General features: G+C 38.4%; 1 protein-coding gene across 1 annotated transcript in view; it reads right to left on the reverse strand.

Annotated features, from left to right (window-relative positions):
• LOC134602655 (matrix metalloproteinase-21-like) overlaps positions 1 to 20,813 on the reverse strand; it is a 79,862-nt gene that overhangs the window by 26,205 nt on the left and 32,844 nt on the right. The window contains exons 2-4 of the mRNA XM_063447763.1: positions 11,042 to 11,395; positions 9,732 to 10,389; positions 8,473 to 8,612 (exon numbers count right to left, since the gene is read on the reverse strand). Of these exons, the coding sequence (XP_063303833.1) occupies positions 8,473 to 8,612; positions 9,732 to 10,389; positions 11,042 to 11,230 (987 nt within the window). The 5' untranslated portion in view covers positions 11,231 to 11,395. The remainder of the gene's footprint in view (positions 1 to 8,472; positions 8,613 to 9,731; positions 10,390 to 11,041; positions 11,396 to 20,813) is intronic.

The following is a 20,813-nucleotide window of genomic DNA, read 5'->3' on the forward strand; positions in this document are numbered from 1 at the left end:
TATACTTCTACTTACTTCTTTGTAGAATGTAATTAGGTTAGATTTACATAACCTATGTTTCATAAACCCATGTTGATTATTGCTAATAACAAAGTTCTTCCCAATGAATTCCTGAATATTATTCCTTAACCCCTTAAGGACCAAACTTCTGGAATAAAAGGGAATCATGACATGTCACACATGTCATGTGTCCTTAAGGGGTTAAAGGACCACTATAGTGCCAGGAAAACATACTTTCAGATTACTTGTTTTCCTGGCACTATAGGGTCTCTAGGTCCCCCCACCCTTAGGGTCCCCCTCCCGTCGGGCTCTAGGGTGAGGAAGGGGTTAGACACTTACCTTTTCTCCACCGTCGGGCTCCCTCGGCGGTGGGGACTCTCCGCCTCCTTTCCCGTCATTGGCTGAATGCGCATGCGCAGCAAGAGCCGCACGCGCATTCAGCCAGTTCATAGGAAAGCATTCTCAATGCTTTCCTATGGATGCTGGCGTCTTCTCATTGTGAAAATCACAGTGAGAAGCGTGGAGGCGCCTCTAGCGGCTGTCAATGAGACAGCAGCAAGAGGCTAGATTAACTCATAGGTAAACATAGCAGTTTCTCTGAAACTGCTATGTTTACAGCAGAAAGGGTTAATCCTAGATGGACCTGGCACCCAGACCACTTCATTAAGCTGAAGTGGTCTGGGTGCCTATAGTGGTCCTTTAATAGCTCTTCACAGAAGTTAAGCTCACAGGTCTATAATTTCCAGGCAAGGATTTTGAACCCTTTTTAAATATAGGAACGATACCTGCCTTCCTCCAATCCTCCGGTACAATACCTGAAACAAAGGAATCTTGAAAAATTAAATACAGAGGTTCACTTATTTCCCCACTTAGTTCCTTAAGTACTCGTGGGTGAATACTGTCAGGCCCCGGAGCTTTATTTACATAATTTTTTTTCAACTGCTGTAGCACCTTGTCTCGAGTCATCCAATCACAAGTTATCTGCAAGTTTTTTGCAGCAATCATTTGCATATCTCTTGCCAGTGGATCCTCATTAATATATACTGAAGAAAAATAATTATTTAAAATGACTGCCTTTTCCTGTTCTTCATTAGCTAGCAGATCCATCTCTGTTTCCAGTGTATTTACACTTTCACTTTTAGTTGTTTTAGTATTGATGTACTTGAAAATGTTTGGGGTTGGTTTTGCATTCTTTGGCTATCAATTTCCCATTTTCTAGTTTAGCCACTTTAATTGCCTTTTTGCAAGCATTATTGGCTTCCTTATATCTTATATAGGATGCCTCTGATTTGTCAGATCTAAATGCTTTAAATGCCCTATTCTTATTTGTAATCTCTCTGTTTTACTTCTCTACTAAGCCACATTGGTTTCAATTTGTTTATTTTATATTTATTACCCAATGGTACATACTGAGAAATGTACCTTAGTTTAAAAACAAAAGAAGGAAGGTATGTAGAAGAGAATAAAGGTCTAGCTGACTGCCTCAATAAATATTTTTGTTAAGTATTTACATATAAAAATGAAGTAAAGGGACCTCAGTTAGGAAAAAGAACAAATGAGTAATTTGTTACATGTGAGTTTACAGAGGAAGAGGTTCTATTTCAATTGTCAAAAGTAAAGACAAATAAGTCAATGGGGCCTGATGGAATACACCCTAAGTTATTAAAAGAGCTTAGTGGTGTACTAGCGACACTATTAATGGATTTATTTAACCAATCATTGTTAACACAAGAAAGGTAATAGGGAGGAGTCGGGCAACTATAAGTCAGTAAGCCTTACTTCAGTAGTGGGGAAAGTAATGGAAACCATGTTATAGGACAGAATTGTTGAACATCTAAAATCACATGGATTTCAAGATCAGAGACAACATGGGTTTACTTCGAGGAGATCATGCCAAATTAATCTTATTAATCTTTTTGATTGGGTAAGTAAAATAATAGATCAGGGTGGTGAAGCAGACATTGCTTTCCTAGATTTCAGTAAGGCTTTTGACACTGTTGCACATAGAAGGCTTATCAATAAACTGCTATCTTTAAGTTTGGATTCCAGTATTGTTAAATGGGTAAGGCAGTGGTTGAGTGACAGGCAACAGAGGGTTGTATTCAGTGGAGTATATTCAAAGCATGGGCTTGTCACCAGTGGGGTACATCAGGGATCTGTACTTGGACCAATTCTCTTTAATATTGCTATTAGTAATATTGCAGAAGGTCTTGATGGTAGGGTACCGTATATACTCGAGTATAAGTCGAGTTTATCAGCACATTTTTTGTGCTGACAAACCCCAACTCGACTTATACTCGAGTCAATGTCTGTATTATGGCAATTTACATTGCCATAATACAGACTGGGGGCTGGCAGAGAGCGCTTACCTCTCCTGCAGCTCCTGTCAACTCCCTCCTCCTCCGCGCCGGTCCGGTCAGCTCCTCTGTCAGCTCCCAGTGTAAGTCTCGCGAGAGCCGCGGGGTCATAGCGCGGCCACGTGACTTACACTGGGACTTGCAGAGGGAGCTGACCGGACCGGCGCGGAGGAGAAGGGAGCTGACAGGAGCTGCAGGAGAGGTAAGCGCTCTCTGCCAGCCCCCCTCCACTGAACTGCCAATGCCACTGGACCACCAGGGAGTGAGAGCCCCCCTCCCTGCCATGTATCAAGCACGGAGGGGGGACGAAAAAAATAATAATAATAAAATAATAATAAAGTAAAAAATAATAAAATAAAAAATAATAATACAACAAAAAAAATTATTAAAATTATTAAAAAAAAAAATAATAATAAAAATGCCCACCCCCCCACCAAGGCTCTGCAACACACACTGCACTCATACACACACACTGCATTCATACACACAGACTGCATTCATACACACACACTGCACTCATACACAGACACTGCACTCATACACACACACTGCACTCATACACAGACACTGCACTCATACACACACACACTGCACTCATACACACACACTGCACTCATACACACACACTGCATTCATACACACACTGCACTCATATACACACACTGCATTCATACACACACACTGCATTCATACACACACACTGCACTCATACACACACACTACATTCATTATATACACACACTGTAAATAAATATTCAATTAATATAATTTTTTTAGGATCTAATTTTATTTAGAAATTTACCAGTAGCTGCTGCATTTCCCACCCTAGTCTTATACTCAAGTCAATACGTTTCCCAGTTTTTTGGGGTAAAATTAGGGGCCTCGGTTTATACTCGAGTATATACGGTATGCCTTTTTATTGATGAAACCAAGATATGTAACAGGGTTGGTGTTCCAGGAGGGATAAGAAAAATGGCAAATGATTTAGGTAAACTAGAAAAATGGTCAGAGTTGTGGCAACTGACATTTAATGTGGATAAGTGCAAGCTAATGCATCTTGGACGTAAAAACCCAAAGGCAGAGTACAGAATATTTGATAGAGTCCTAACCTCAACATCTGAGGAAAGGGATTTAGGGGTGATTATTTCAGATTACTTAAAGGTAGGCAGACAATGTAATAGAGCAGCAGGAAATGCTAGCAGAATGCTTGGTTGTATAGGGAGAGGTATTAGCAGTAGAAAGAGGGAGGTGCTCATGCCATTGTATAGAACACTGGTGAGACCTCACTTGGAGTGTTGTACGCAGTACTGGAGACCGTATCTCCAGAAGGATATTGATACTTTAGAGAGAGTTCAGAGAAGGGCTACTAAACTGTCTCATGGATTGCAGCATAAAACTTAGCATTAAAGGTTAAAGGATCTTAGCATGTATAGCTTAGATGAAAGACAAGACAGGGGAGATAGGATAGAAACATTTAAATACATAAAGGGAATCAACACAGTAAAGGAGGAGACTATATTTAAAAGAATAGGAATTATGTGCAGCAAAAGTAGAAAAAATAGGGTGACAGTTTACTACTTAATGCAGTAAAATTAGGTGGGCAGAGAGGAATAGGGAACCTATTAACCTATAATGGGGAAGATTAGAAATGTTATTTCCCTGTCATTTGGTGACTCTGTCTCATGAATAGCACAATATATGGTACATCATAAAAAATCAATGAGTAAAAAAAAAATTACAAATTAAAATGAAAAATAAAAAATAAAATATAAAAATATGGAATGAAATTTCTCTAGTATATTGATTAAAAAATGATCGTTAAATCCAGCCTTATATTTTCATAGCTATTAGGCACATTCTTTAACCAATCTGCAGACTTGTAAGAGCACTTAAAAAGTGTTTAAAAGAATTTAAACTTATAACTATAAAGATACTGATACAATATATAGTTACATAGCATACAATATTTTATGATGTTTTATTAGATTTTTATACCAGGGATCACTATTATCCCAAACATTTTATGTTGTACATGTTATTATATTCTACATAATTAGTGCAGTATTGCTATTAGTACTTATCCTGCACCTGTCTAAGAATATGTTTGCGCAATGTAGTTTTTAGCACAATCTGACATCAACAGCTCAAGCTCGAAACACTACATATAGTTATGACAAAGTCTTACTATTCCTGCGTCTAGTTAGACTCAGAACATGAAATACATGGCTCTTACGGAATTTACACTCTCCACAGACTCGCATCATCCTCTCAAAATTCTCTGATACACAATACAATAGACTCGTTAATGAGGTGCTTTGTCTTATTTTATTCGATTTATCCATCTTTATTCTAACACTCATCCAGATATCAGGCATAGAAATCTATTAGCAACATATTCTAAAAACTGTAGTCATGAATATAGATATACAAGCAGCCCTGACTGACAGATATGATATTTAACCACTTGTATTTCTGTTCTCATTTGCCGTTATAACTACATAAAAAACACTGCCCATTCTTAAATTTCTAGCGGGAGTAACCATGACAACCTGCACAAAAGTCTGTATTTTTTAAACTAATCTTGTGTTAAATGATCTGTTTCTTGAGTATGATTATCTATTAGTACACTTGTAAGTACTAATACAGGGAGTGCAGAATTATTAGGCAAATGAGTATTTTGACCACATCATCCTCTTTATGCATGTTGTCTTACTCCAAGCTGTATAGGCTCGACAGCCTACTACCAATTAAGCATATTAGGTGATGTGCATCTCTGTAATGAGAAGGGGTGTGGTCTAATGACATCAACACCCTATATCAGGTGTGCATAATTATTAGGAAACTTCCTTTCCTTTGGCAAAATGGGTCAAAAGAAGGACTTGACAGGCTCAGAAAAGTCAAAAATAGTGAGATATCTTGCAGAGGGATGCAGCACTCTTAAAATTGCAAAGCTTCTGAAGCGTGATCATCGAACAATCAAGCGTTTCATTCAAAATAGTCAACAGGGTCGCAAGAAGTGTGTGGAAAAACCAAGGTGCAAAATAACTGCCCATGAACTGAGAAAAGTCAAGCGTGCAGCTGCCAAGATGCCACTTGCCACCAGTTTGGCCATATTTCAGAGCTGCAACATCACTGGAGTGCCCAAAAGCACAAGGTGTGCAATACTCAGAGACATGGCCAAGGTAAGAAAGGCTGAAAGACGACCACCACTGAACAAGACACACAAGCTGAAACGTCAAGACTGGGCCAAGAAATATCTCAAGACTGATTTTTCTAAGGTTTTATGGACTGATGAAATGAGAGTGAGTCTTGATGGGCCAGATGGATGGGCCCGTGGCTGGATTAGTAAAGGGCAGAGAGCTCCAGTCCGACTCAGACGCCAGCAAGGTGGAGGTGGAGTACTGGTTTGGGCTGGTATCATCAAAGATGAGCTTGTGGGGCCTTTTCGGGTTGAGGATGGAGTCAAGCTCAACTCCCAGTCCTACTGCCAGTTTCTGGAAGACACCTTCTTCAAGCAGTGGTACAGGAAGAAGTCTGCATCCTTCAAGAAAAACATGATTTTCATGCAGGACAATGCTCCATCACACGCGTCCAAGTACTCCACAGCGTGGCTGGCAAGAAAGGGTATAAAAGAAGAAAATCTAATGACATGGCCTCCTTGTTCACCTGATCTGAACCCCATTGAGAACCTGTGGTCCATCATCAAATGTGAGATTTACAAGGAGGGAAAACAGTACACCTCTCTGAACAGTGTCTGGGAGGCTGTGGTTGCTTCTGCACGCAATGTTGATGGTGAACAGATCAAAACACTGACAGAATCCATGGATGGCAGGCTTTTGAGTGTCCTTGCAAAGAAAGGTGGCTATATTGGTCACTGATTTGTTTTTGTTTTGTTTTTGAATGTCAGAAATGTATATTTGTGAATATTGAGATGTTATATTGGTTTCACTGGTAAAAATAAATAATTGAAATGGGTATATATTTGTTTTTTGTTAAGTTGCCTAATAATTATGCACAGTAATAGTCACCTGCACACACAGATATCCCCCTAAAATAGCTATAACTAAAAACAAACTAAAAACTACTTCCAAAAATATTCAGCTTTGATATTAATGAGTTTTTTGGGTTCATTGAGAACATGGTTGTTGTTCAATAATAAAATTAATCCTCAAAAATACAACTTGCCTAATAATTCTGCACTCCCTGTATAGACTGTATATACTGCTAAATAAGTTTTAGATTGTTCAGCATGTTTTCGTAACAGCTGGTAATTAAAAACTGTAGAGCATTTATAATGAGCAAGCCACAAGTCAGCACAATATCCATTGACAAAGCCGCAGTAGCGGAGAAACGCGTCTGGAAGCCGACACCTCATCACTCTTATCCAGGGCTTCACACAGCAGTGTCACGTTTACTTTGTCTCCATGTGACAAAAACAGAGATAATTCCCTTCCAAAGATCGAGGGGAGTGCCGCTCGTCGATCTTCTGCCATGATGCCTGGCTTTTGTTGCATGTTGCACGCCAATTATATAGCCCCACGATAGCGAAGAAACGCGTCTGGAAGCTGACACCTCATAACTCTTATCCAGGACCTTCACACAGCAGCACATCAAACTTCACAGCAATCCTGCGCCATCAAAGAGCTTGAAAACCAATCGGGTCTGAGTACCAGGATTTTTCTGTATAAATCTTCAACGTGCAACAGAATAACTTTGTACTAGATACATATTGTAACTATGTATCCCTTCTGTGTTTCGTAGCTGGAAAGACTGAATGCACTAGTTTTATATTATATATTCTTTTCATCTTTTTTTTTTAATAAAGTATTTTATTTTTAACTATATTGGATCAGTATCTTTATAGTTATACATTTACATACTTTTAAACACTTTTTAAGTGCTCTAACAAGTCTGCATATCGGTAAAAGAATGTGCATAATAGCTGTGAACATACAAGGCTGGATTTAAGGATCATTTTTTAATTACTATACTAGAGATTTATGGATCATTTAAGGATAATTTTTATTCAATATACTAGAGAAATTTAATTCCATATTTTTATATTTTGTTTTTTATTTTCTATTTTTCATTTTAATTTCTAATTGTTTTTTTTTTTTTACACATTGATTTTTTATGATATACCACATATTGTGCAATTCATGAGACAGAGTCATCAAATGACAGAGAAAGAGCATTTCTAATCTTTTATATTTAAAAGAAGAATAACTACCACAACAAGAGTATATAGTCTTAAATTAGAGGGGCAAAGGTTTAAAAAAATAATATCAGGAAGCATTACTTTACTGAGAGGGTAGTGGATGCATGGAATTGCATTCCATCTGAAGTAGTAGAGGTTAACACAGTGAATGAGTTTAAGAATGCGTGGGATAGGCATAAGGCTATCCTAGTTATAAGATAAGGCCAGGGACTAATAAAAGTATTTTGAAAATTGGGCAGACTAGATGGTCCGAATGTTTCTTATCTGCCGTCACGTTCTATGTTTCTTTGCCTGTTGGGCATAATCGAAATTATATATGTATATCAGAAGGAAAAAGAAAGACAATTTGGCATGGTTGTTATACATAAACATTGACACATTTAGTAGCAATTACCAGAAGTCTATTAATAAGTCAGAATATCGCCAGGTAGAAAGTGGTTCTGTTGTTGGTGCACGCTATGGAAGGATGAAGACACGGTATAGGATGAAAGTTTCAGTGTCCACCTTTTGCAAGAGAGCAAAACCCTACTAAGTGTCTTTTCTACCTCAGAATGTTCCCCATTACAAGTGTTTCATGGAGAACCACAGTTATTGATGTATAAACTGCAGTAACAGTGTTTTACTTTGGCCAAAAATAATATGTTGGGTAGTATGATGATTCCATAACTTGATATGTAGATAACATATGTATTTGTGTACTATGTATCACGGATGGTGCCAATGATGATTTTCAATAAACACAGACTACCTAGGCAGTTTCTGTCCATTGTGATTTATAATTGTCTAATATTTCCTGGTTTCAGGTAAACTTCAACTTGTGCATCAAACATTTGTAGGCAAAGGATGCAAGTGTCAAACGCTTCTTGTTGAAAAAGTCACAGGCTAAATTCTGCTTACCTTTAGAAGGCTGATCCCATGCTCACTCGATAACCCAACAAAATGTTCATCATCGTCAAAATGAATATCTCCTAGGTACCAGGCATGAGCAAATTGCTGCCCTTCTCCATCAAATGCCTGGGAGCAACCAAGGTGCTGTCCTGGTAGAAAAGACAGAATCAGGAGATAATCTTTGATGTGTATGGCTTTATAGACTATAGAATAATATGAGATTGTATATTCAGGAAAGATACATTTATTATTATATTGTTACCTAATTTAGTGGAACTCATTTAGTTCTTTAGAGTCTGGATAGTCTCAAGACCAAACTTGACATGAAAGTTTGGGATATTTTTCTAAACCCTTTTCAAATAAATATTACTGAACCCAAGATTGGTCCACATAAACTCATCAGCATCCCTAGTAATTCGAGACACTGGTTTTCAATGCACATTCAGTGCACAAAACCTTTTCTCCAGGTTTCTTAAGTCAGGAGGAACTCACTAATGACCTGCATCTGATGCATTTCCTTTAAAAGAGCACTATAGGGTCAGGAACACAAACATATATTTCTGACCCTATAGAGTTAAAACCACCATCTAGCCCCCTGTATTAAATTCTGCAGCTGCTACCTCTGCCCTTGTTTGCCTGTGAAACTGTCTGCTGCCTGCTGACATAATCAGAAGTGGTGGTCAGAGCCAATCACAGTGCTTCCCCAAAGGATTGGCTGAGACTGTCATGGAGGCAGATCAGGGGCAGAGCCAGCACAAGTCAAACACAGCCCTGGTCAATCAGCATCTCCTCATGAATTGAATCAATAAGGAAAGTTCAGTGTCTGCATGCAGAGGGTGGATATACTGATATGTTTTGATGCTCACTAGGCAAGACTGAGATAGGAATCAGCTAGAGCAGCCATCTAAGGAGTGGCCAGTGGGGTTATCACTAGGCTGTAATGTAAAGAATGCATTTTCTCTGAAAAGACAGGGCTTACAGCAAAAAGCCTGACGTGAAAGATTCTACTCACCAGAACAAATGCAATAAGCTGCAGTTGTTCTGGTGACTATAATGTCCCTTTAATGCTTGTTCCTGATCTAAATACATATTGTATTTTAAAATGAACCAATCTCATAGAATTCAGAGAAATTAGAAAAAAATTATTTACTGAGCAATGTTCCTAGGAGCCTGCTTTCATGAGCTTTAAGTCGACAGATAGAATATTTTTTATTTAGGAATAAACCCCTCGTGTTATGCAGAATAGAACTGTTTTAGTTGTCACCTACCTGTGCCAAAGCCAACCCGAATGTCTACATCATCTCCATTGAGGTCTTCTACAAATTGTAGCGGGATCACCTCACTCCACATCCGAAAAGCCTTCTTGAGTATCTTTCTCTGCTGTTCAATGGTCAGCTGCATGCTATACCCTTCTCCCATTAGCCTCCATTTAAGTGTGTTTTTAGAAAAACTCAAAGAATTGCTGGTTCCCAAAGTTCCCTTGCTATCTCGTTTCCTTCTGTGGTGTTCCACAATTTTGGAAAGCAGACTTCTCTTTTGTCGTTGGGTTCTCTCCATTTGTGAGTTATTATGATGGGAATCATTCTCTTCAGCAATGAGACTCAAAGTCCCATTTTTTCCACGTTTTGAAGGGGCTTTGTGATCAGGGACACCACAGCGGGGTTTGTTCATGGCTATCTTTGTAGCGCTGTCAAGGATTCCTGTAGCATTGAGCCCATTAGCTTCCTGAAATTTTTTCAGTGATTCGGAAAACAATGGGTTTAATTCAACCTTTTTGGTTGTGTTCAAACTATGACGCTCTGAAGACTGTCCTTCTAATATCGCCTGTGAGACATCTTGTGGAGCTTGGTCAAACTCTGGGATTTCAGGGTAAGTCTGTTCTTCCCAATGAACTGGGGCCACCCAGCCATATTTTACAAGGTATTGCTAATGGTACATGGGATGAAGATTGAAGAGAAGACATTAAAATTAGGTAGATCTGCAGCAGAAACCAAACTTCTATTAGGTCAACCAAGCTGGATAGCCTACTTGACTATTTCTAAGTCAATGGTGTTAATGTGATAAATTTGAGTATTTTTAGTAATTGACACACTATGTCATTATTGAGTGCCCAGAACGTGCCAAAACATTGTCACAGGAATGACGGACGATGTTCGGTGTCACTAATTTGACGCTAGTGACGCTAGAAAATGATGCAGGCTCAGAATGCCCATCTTCAAAAATGATGCTGGAACTACGTGCATCAAAAACTATGCCAGAACAGCATGCATCTAAAATTACTCAGGTCTAAAGAGGTACTACAGCTACATACAGGTAACCTGACATATGAAGGCTGTGTCCGTTACAACCAGGGGATGTGTGGCTAGATTGCATATACAGAAACAACATAATTTAAGTCCTAAATGGCAGATAACCTGAGTGAGACTGCAAGGGGCATGATTTATACACCAAAACCGCTTCATGAAGCTAAAGTTGTGGTGCTTAGAGTATCTATTTAACATCGCACTCAGCAGTGTGTACCAATACTATTCTTTGTTTTTTACCTAGATGTCAAAATTCCCTATTATGTTTGAATTACCTGGGCTTCTTCAGGGCTCAGGATAGGATCAGCTTGTGGATGATGCGGCAGCTCAATATCTGAATGATCTCGATTGTGGAATAGTCTCTCAGAACCTGCATCATCAAACAGAAGCAATAGGAAAATAATAGCAGCCAGGATTGAGATTGTTTTCAGGCAATCAGCTTTCTCCATTCCAGCAGTGCCCATTCGTCTTGTATTTTCATAAGGTTAACAGTTGAAAAACTTGTCTTGTTGCTGGTAATTAGTTGAGCATAATATGTCATAGGATAAAAGCAAGATTCAAAATCACTGACTCTGTGTATCGAAGGACAGAGACTGTTTAATTGATCGGAGAGTTTTCACCTTACAAGCCTAAGTAGAAAACAGAGAGAAAATAAATAAATTAGAGGATTGGAGCAGGGATGTAACCTGGAATCTAAATGAAAGTTATTTAAAATAGCAAAAAGATGTTCTTTATTCCTGACAATCCATTATTACAAAAATTGTTTAAATACATAAAAAAACAACATATATCTTAATTTTTGTTCTGGCAATTTATTAGTTATTACAGTTGTTATTTAGTATATTTTTTACATACATAAGTCATTTATTTGCTCCTGTGCTTGTTGGAATAACATAAGCAGGACTCAACATTGACTCAAACGAGATTAAATTTTACTGAGGTTAGGAACGGACGGTATTTAACAGTAGGGTGTCTGTGAACCAAAGGGACGTGTGGAATGGGAATTTAGTGTCCATTCTAAAACATCTAATGTTGGAATACACACTACATATGATTATTGATGATGCATCGCCTACACTCTTGACATTTTATGTATACTATACCATACCACCTAACATTATAAATGGAAAATAGAAACACTTACAATTTAGCTTTTCTGATAAATTTTAGGTGACTAACTAATTTAGAATTTTTCTAATTTTCTTTTCCTCGATATATCCATGGCAGCAACGTTACAGGGTTAGCTACCCTGCCAATAATTTCTGAATTTCAGAGATCTTTCTGACAGAAGTAATGACTACCAGCAAAATATAGCCACATTATAACACACTAACAGATCTATAAAGAAATTGCTGCAGATAGTCGTGCAAATCACTTCAGTCTGAGTAAATAAATACTGACAATATGCCAGACCTTCATGGCTCATATTAGCACTCTGAGGTAAAGTTATTGCAAAGATAAAAGCCCTGCATGCATAGCGATCACTAGCTTAGTCAAAGATATAATCAGAAAATACTCCAAAAGATGGCCTAGAGCAAACTCCCTTGCGAGTAGAGGGGCTAATCACCGAAATATAGCTAAACTAAAAACACAGCAACTGTACAGATTCTACTTATAATTCATGAATTAATATAATTAATCAGGTGTGGGTGTATCAGAAAATAAATTCAGAGTTCCTCTAAACAACTAAGAAAAGTCCTAATAGGGTGATTATACGCTGGAGATTTCCCTTGGTTGAATCAACTTAACACTCACACACAAGCATCCAATTAAGAATTGCTAAAATGCACTCTGAGTCTTACATCCATATTGACCCTAGTGGAACATATTGCTCCAAAACATTACCCTTAACTATGACAAAATAAACAAAAAAGTTTGACGTGCATTTCCATGCCTTTTGGAACTTTTGTTAGGGACCAGACAGAAGGAAAACGAGCACTTCATAGTCTACCATATTTAAACAAGGTAATGTTCCACCTACTTTGAAATACTCACCAGTGGATGTCTAAATAAAGGAATATCAATGTAATGTTTTTGATTCTTCCCTAAAAGGCAATCCCTGTTTCTGGTGCTCCCTGTTATCTTGGATAACAGTTATTGTATTTAAAATTTGATTAAACTACATGAAAGGCCAGGAAGTGCCTCTAGAGGCTATCTGTGAGACAGCCACTAGAGGCAGTATTAACCCTGCAATGTAAATATTGCAGTTTCTCTAAAACTGCAATATGTTACATTGCACGGCTAAGAGGACAGGGACACAGCACACAGATCTCTTTCAATGAGATGAAGTAGTCTGGGTGCCTATAGAGCCCCTTTGATTAATTTCCTCACAGTTTTAGCATCCATTTGATCTTCTACAGAATACATTTCTTTCAACTTCTTCAATAGAAAATTCAGCATCAGAAATGTCAGGTTAGAAAATCTGTCCATTCTCTATGTGATGAATGTCTAGGACGCTTGTGGGGCCATCGACCACAAATGAGGATGCTGAATGAGCAACATTCAGATGTCCAAATTCATGTGCTGAACATAAACAAGGATGCTGTGAAATTGGAGATCAGCTCAGGAAAGAAGGAGAATCCAATAAAGTCAAGAAAACAGGTACCTAAGAAAACACAATAATGCTGAAAAGGGGGGCCTCAATAACGAAAACTTGGAATCACTGCACACAAATGGAGGATGATCCTTCTCGAAAACTGCTAGCCATAGTATCACTGCAGAGTTAATTGGGTTCCTGTAACTAAGGATAACCCATATTCCTGGCTGTTCTAAACGGGGCTTCCTAATCGGGGTTTCACAGAGAGAGAAGCTGAACTTTCTTGGGAATTGCTAAATAAAAATTAGCCAAGGTAAGCTAAAATAAAAAATAAGTTAGGCTTCATACACAGCAAAGAGAATAGGAAAAAAAACGACTGGAGACATACGGAAGGTGATGTCCTATTTATAATTTATTTCCTATCCTAAACAGCCAAGTGGGCTGAACTAGCCCTATTTCACTTGAGGCTTGTCTATAAGGGCACTTTTATGTGGGGAACAATGTATTTGCAGTAGTTTAGAAAAAGATTAAAATTCTTATTCTGGATTTTGGTAAGCCAAAAATATATGGGGAACAAATAGGGTTTCTTTAATTCTGTAATAGGTTTCAGTTCTGCAGAGCTCCTTCCTTCTCATTGGTAGAAGTTTGGAGATGCTTACTTGAGAGCATCTAGGCATGCCAACAAATCGGGCTGGTTTGAAATCTGCCCTGTTTCAGCAGGTTTACAACATGCCTAGTGTCCTTAAGAATGAATTTTAAGAATTTCCTTTGAATTTCCATTCGGGCAGCAAAGCTAGCTGCCCATGAGTGGATGAATGCTTTTGGCTTCTTTATTCAGGGGCCATATTTGGCTCAGAGCGCCAGGTAGTGGGGTTACAGAGCCCACAACAAAGTAAAGCAAGACGTCATGTTATAAGTAGCACAGGAGCATTAGCTCCTTGCCTGTGTTAGATATAAGTGTAACATTATCTTTTTCTCCCCACCTATAGCCCCACTGACTGACTAAGGACTGATGAAGCAAGGGAATTTACTTAAATATATAATTAATATTATAATAGCAGAGTATGCGTATTTGGTGCCACCATCACCAGTACGTTGCGGGAGGAAGAGACATAGCTAGAGCTGAAGGAGCCTCGATGCTGGAAATAGATAAGTGAAAATGTTTTTTTTTTAACCATTTATTCACAGAATGGTGGGAGCAGACCTAATAGGTTAGGGACGGGGACATTATAGCATCAGGAATACAGGTTTGTATTACTAACACTATAGTGCTCATTTAAGGTAGGTAAAATGTGTAATCCATATACTTACTGGAGGTTTTTGAAGGAACAATATATAGCACATACATACATTGTATCTATCCAAAGCAGACTTTGTCTTTGTCACACAGCAGAGTGGAGTACCCATGAGCAGCTAGCTCTGGTAAATGAGTTCATGCGTAGCTCTGAAGAGAAGACTTCCCTACTTTATGCAGACCATCATTCAAAGCAATGCAAAGGAAAGCAATAACCTTCTGATTAAAAAAATATAAATTTGAAGTAAAGAATTTAATTAATTAAGCAAAAATGTGTATGCTTACAAGTTTAAAATATCTTGTAAATACCAGATGTTGTTGGATGTTTTTGACTAAAAACTACCAACAGCATTCTATGGTCCATTCTTTTATTTAATGTCTACACATCCGTCTCATAACATAAATAAGAAATGCATAGTAAAATAATTCGATATTTTCTATATTTTTAATATAGATTTGGTTATTTTTAATAGTTCATCATTTAACTTTTTGCTTTATTTTGTAAATGTTTCCTACGTGATTCTTTATTCATTTAAAATATACATGTAATAGTGATGTGCAAACTGAAGTGGAAAAAAAAAAAGCATTTAAATATAAAAAAAAAAAAATGAACATTCAATCTACCTTCAAAAATCATAAACTGTAAGGATTTATTTCTTGAGAAGATCCTTCCAAGTTTATTAAGGTGACATTATGTTTCAGGAAACAAGCAAACACGTGCATAATGGTATATTCTTTGGGGAACAGGAACACTTTGTCAGTTATTCTTACTATTGTTCATTATGAATATATCTATTGCTATTTACTAAGAATATCTATAGTAATTCTAAATGAGTAACTGCAAGTAAGTAACCCCCAATACCTAATCATTTTCCGAATGCTCAAAAAATCCTTTAGATTCTTAATTTAACCAGTTGAGTAAACAAAATAATATATTTATTCTTCTGTCCCAATATGCAAATAAGTTAAAAGATGATCTCTAGCATTTCAGTAGCAACCTACTATGACCCATTATTTTCAGGCAGCCATTTAAAGAGTTAAAAACCTTAAGGAGAAATAAAACATATTCACCTACTGAAAATGTACCCTTCATAGACGGAAACAGAACCGTAACAATACAGATTTTAACTTTTTTATAGATCTACTGAAATGAATTGAACTACTGTGCAATGTAAAAATTAACATCTTAGCACGCAAAATATTTTTTTCCATGACATAGCAAAGTTCCTGTTGTATTGTACAGTGCTATACGATAATAATTTTATTACAGCAAAATGCCATGTAGTCATAATAGCTAATAAAATATAATTAACTGAGCCATTCAAAGAAATAGGCATTAAGAAAATTAAATATCCTTTCTAAAATTATTCTATTCACTCAAAATATACATAAAAACAAAGTAAATTATCATCATCATCATTATTATTAACAATGCTAAATGTAAAGTGTAAAAATGTATGTAAAATAACATGCTCTGTCACGAATTTGCACTTACTGGATGTCGATCAGTGTGTTTCAGTGTCAGAAGCCCCGCTCTAGCTAAACCAACACGAGACTGTACCAACACAGGAAAGCTGGCTTACTATATCTTTGGATGTCCTGCCTTTTTATAAATCTGAGACATCCTCTGTTACTACTCAAACTGTAAATATGCAAACAATTGGCTGAGTCCAAGTACCAATCATTAAATACGTCACTAACTGAATCTATCCATTATACCTATGGTGTTCCTAAAAAAAATATTGTTACTTTATAATTCACAGAATTTCAGGCGGAAAAATGTAAGCATGTATTTGTGCAAGCAGTGTTACTCATACTATGATTTTGGACTACGAAGACCCTTGCAGAGTCAAAAGTCTGGCTGGCAGTAATGTTTACATGCTTCAGATCGAAAGTGGTAGCTGGAGACATCAGGAGATAACTGTTCCTTACTTGCGTAATATTTTAAGCTGTGGTTTATATTTTAGCCAGTAGAAAAATCACAGAACTGTGTAGTGATTGTGGTTTAATACACAAATTTGCAAAACCATTCACTATGACAGGCAAAACTAGGTTTCACACCAATTGAAGAAGATCTCAAGCTACAGATTAGACCTGTTCATACAGTTTCAAACAAATCACATTTCTTCAGAATTCTGACATGTCGTTTGAATTCTGTAACCACAAAGTGCGATGTGGACGTATCATGAAAAAAGTCATGGACAATAGCCCAATAGGTTAGCTTTCTTCGGGATCCAGCACCAGAAAAAGAGATGATTGATGGTTATGGGAAAGCCACTAAATCAAATAAATACATTTAATTAAATTGATAATAAAGAAAAAATGTAAGGATCACATGTCCAGAACACTTTAAATACACAACCAAATGCTTAAAAGTAACTGAACACGAGGGGGCGGAGCCTGACCAGCTTCCTGACTAGACGCATGGTCACAGAGCTCCTGCAGATACCTACGATTAATCGCATAAAAAGCGACAAAACGGGCACCCACACACGCGAGACTAACCTACCTGAGCTCAGTGTGCCCCACTGAACCTCCTGATACCACTCGGAAGAAAATCGGAGCACGGAACCTAAAGATGTGTGATCGCGGCCTGCGGGCACCGGACCTGGGGAGAGACGGCCGCTTTCCCCGTCCTCTCGTTAGCAGCCCAGGAGGCATGAAGCTCCCCCCCCCCCCCCGGACCAGTGGGGGTTATCCCGGTCCAACCCTGGGAGAAAGCTTGGCTACCCAGGAAACAAACGACGGACCAACACAGCAGGCCTACAACTTTAGAGCATAGTAAAATGGCGGACGCCACGTGTAAAGCAAGCGGGAAGGAAGAGGTACCTGATATCATGACACGGCTAGAACGTACCTTTGCAGCCTTCTGGATAAAGCTAGCTGACAAGATGCAGCAAGCCCAGCCCCAGGAGGCAGGGGTGAAAATACATACAGGGCCACCATATAGCCCCCACCATGAACAAACAACACCTAAGCTGAAAAGACCTAGCAAGGGGCACAGGAGACAGCAACAACCCCGAGCTCGGAAAGCCGCCAAATTCAGCCAACCGCTCCATAAGCTGCAACAGCACACTCGAGGGGCCTGCACATGGCCGGCACCAAGTGACAGCAAGGAAACTTACCGACGCTCTACCCAAGTGCAGCGATACCCAGCCGCATACAGCACTCTGAAGGGCCATATCTTTACATCAAGGGGACACATAGAACCTCATATTCGCCAAACAGCATGGAATGTAAAGAAACTGTCACACTTTAAAGAACGCATCCCCACCGCCCAAGGCACTCGCACCGGACCAGGAGGAAAAGAAATAGTCCCTGTTACATCCATGATCCGCGACGCCAAGGCCCCATGCAACCAGATCAACAGGGTACTGGACTGTGCAGCCTGCCCGGAAGGTATAGGTTAACCCTGGACTTAAAATCGAGCAGACATACAGGGGGATGTCTCTACCTGTTGTCTCGTTTGAGGACATTACCATTGACAGCACCCTTTTAATGTATGAAGCCGAAGCCCCGAGCATGTGTTTAATGCAAAGTTCCCTGCATCTTTACTTAAACCTGGCCTCACGCCAGTCGATATTAGATATGTCTAACACTATTGCATTATTATTTTTATAGTAATTTTGTGCCTTATTGAACCGACTAGCCTGTTTCCCCTAGCAAGCAATGACCGAATGTCCACACTGTCTAGCATTATTCTTAAACTAAACGCGTTACAATATTATACAACATTGTTGTATTAGTTAAGTTGGATGTTTTGTTTAGCCAGACGACTACTGATAACTGTTGACCCCGGAATAATCATAGAGAAAAACCTGTATGACTACGCTTACCACGGTTAAACTTAATTCTTTGATAACATAAAACATATATACATCGTGTTCCAGCCTGACAACCATCACACACATAGGCCTACTAGTCCGCGCGCAGGGTAGAAAAGAACCATATTATATACCTGTTTATATCTTGACATGCTTAGCTTTTCACCTGTGACATAAAATTATGCTTGAACTAACACAACTCAAAGCGTCTGATTAATAAGCAGACATATTGGTTTACCCTTTGATCGCAGGCTTGTCCCTTAAAGCCTACTGACACCCTACAGGTGACCCACGAGGAACTAAGCATTTAGAAATCGTTCGCAATTCACGATTAACCTTAGCATTAGGATCTCATGCAAGATCGTTATTAGACAAGCATGTATAACCTGATTGTTATTTTATTATTTTATTCTGTTATGCCTATCTATGCTTACTCTTGAACTTCTTATTTAAAAAAAAAAAAAAAAAAAAGTGCAACGTATCTTGAAACTGACACTGAAGTGTCACCAATTGTTGATTACTGTAACATTTTATGCCGGTATTGAAACGTGTAATCCTCTACGCACTTTCAAAAATAAAGAATTAAAAAAAAAAAAAAAAAAAAAGTAACTGAACACTCATAATCGTGAATACTGACCGAATGTGAACTGAATTTGAATGGTAAAACACGATTCTGTTCTAGGTATTCCTAACTGTTTGCATGGATGATATTCGGAAGAGCTAAAATTCAAATGACTGAATTGGTTTTTTTTCTGGTTGAACTGATTTGGCTGAACCTAATTTTTTACTGTGCATAAGTCTACTATAGATAGATACTGTAGAACAGATTAGATACTGTAGAACAGTATTTTAATGTAAGACTGCTTCTATCAGTTATATTAAGACCACAGTTGTAGTTGGACCACAATCTGGTTAGATCCAAAAGTTCCTAGTGTTCTGGGATTGGCGAAAGTGTCATTTTAATAAGTATAAGGAGTGAAGGAAAATGTGGAAACATGTGCAATAGCACTTTCACTTCCTTTTGAAAAAGATAATTAATGGGATAGTACAATCAGCTCCTACACATAGCTATTTCATCATTTTTGTATACATTTATTATTAACTTGGGTAGTGTTACTCAACCTTTATCTAATAACGGAAACCTCAAGCCAAACGAATATTAACATTTCCTACCATGTCAAATGATGCATGCATTGAATATCAATTATATGGTTGTTTTATTCCCCCGTATAGACATCTATTTTGATATGTGCTATTATTAGCATTAATGTACTGTAATTTAGTATTAAACTGTTCCATACCCATTTCTCTTAAGCTACTCTGATAAGGCCACTGCAGGAACAGCCACTACAATGCTTTTTCAGGATGTTTATTTACAGAACCAACAGTTTTTAAAATCCAGGGTACTCTTTCCCCTTAAGACATTAATCAAAACCAAAAACAAACAAAAACCTACTCCTTTTAGGAGACTAACTAAACAGATATATTTCCGTTTTAACAGTACTGGCCTGCTGAGCCAGTTCCCAAGCACAAAACAATAAATAAAACACACACTATACTCACCCAGACCACTTCATCTCATTACAGTGGTCCAGGTTCAGTGGTCCTGTTCCCCTTAGCCCTGCAATGTTTACATTGTAGGGAGAAGGAGTGTGACCCAGCGCCAAGGTTACTCGTTGCTGGAATCAGGTAAGTGACCAAAAGGGTTTTTAACCCTTACATGGAAGAGGGATGGGGCCGCAGGGTAGAGGAAAAATTAAGTGCTAGGAATGCAAAGATGCATTTCTAACCATGCAAAGTTTTTCTTACCACTCAGGCTCAGTTTCACACTTGCCGTATGCCTGTAATCAGCAGCCTAGTAAAAATCTCAGCAGGTAAAATAGGACTTGACAGTGTTAATTAAGTAGCAGCTTAAGCTGCTACTAGTATTAACCCTAGAAGTGGGGAAAAAGGGCACTTTCCATATGCTTATGTACCTACCCTCCCAGTGACCCTGTTACACTACAAAAATGAATCATATATGGGAACTTCAAAGGTACACTATAGTTACCAGTACCACTACAGCTTAATGTAGTGGTTATAGTGTCTATAGCCTGTCCTTGCAAGTTAAATGCTGTAAACACTGAGATTTCGGAGAATAGGCAGTGTCTACATTGCTGTCTAGGAACAGCAGGCAGCCACTAGAGGTGCCTCCTAGTCCAGTGCTGCACACTGTGCAGCACTAGCGTTTAGCATCTTCTTGCTCTGCATTGAGTTGCTGAACATTCCCCATGGAGAGGATTCAAGGCATCTCTATGAGGAGATGCTGATTGCTGGACTCTGGAAAGCATTGGATTGGCTGAGATAATTAAGACTGATCTCAGCCATGGAGGCAGGGCAAGCTGCGGTGTGCC

Source organism: Pelobates fuscus, chromosome 3 (assembly GCF_036172605.1).
Source record: "Pelobates fuscus isolate aPelFus1 chromosome 3, aPelFus1.pri, whole genome shotgun sequence".
NCBI classification, from domain to species: domain Eukaryota; kingdom Metazoa; phylum Chordata; class Amphibia; order Anura; family Pelobatidae; genus Pelobates; species Pelobates fuscus.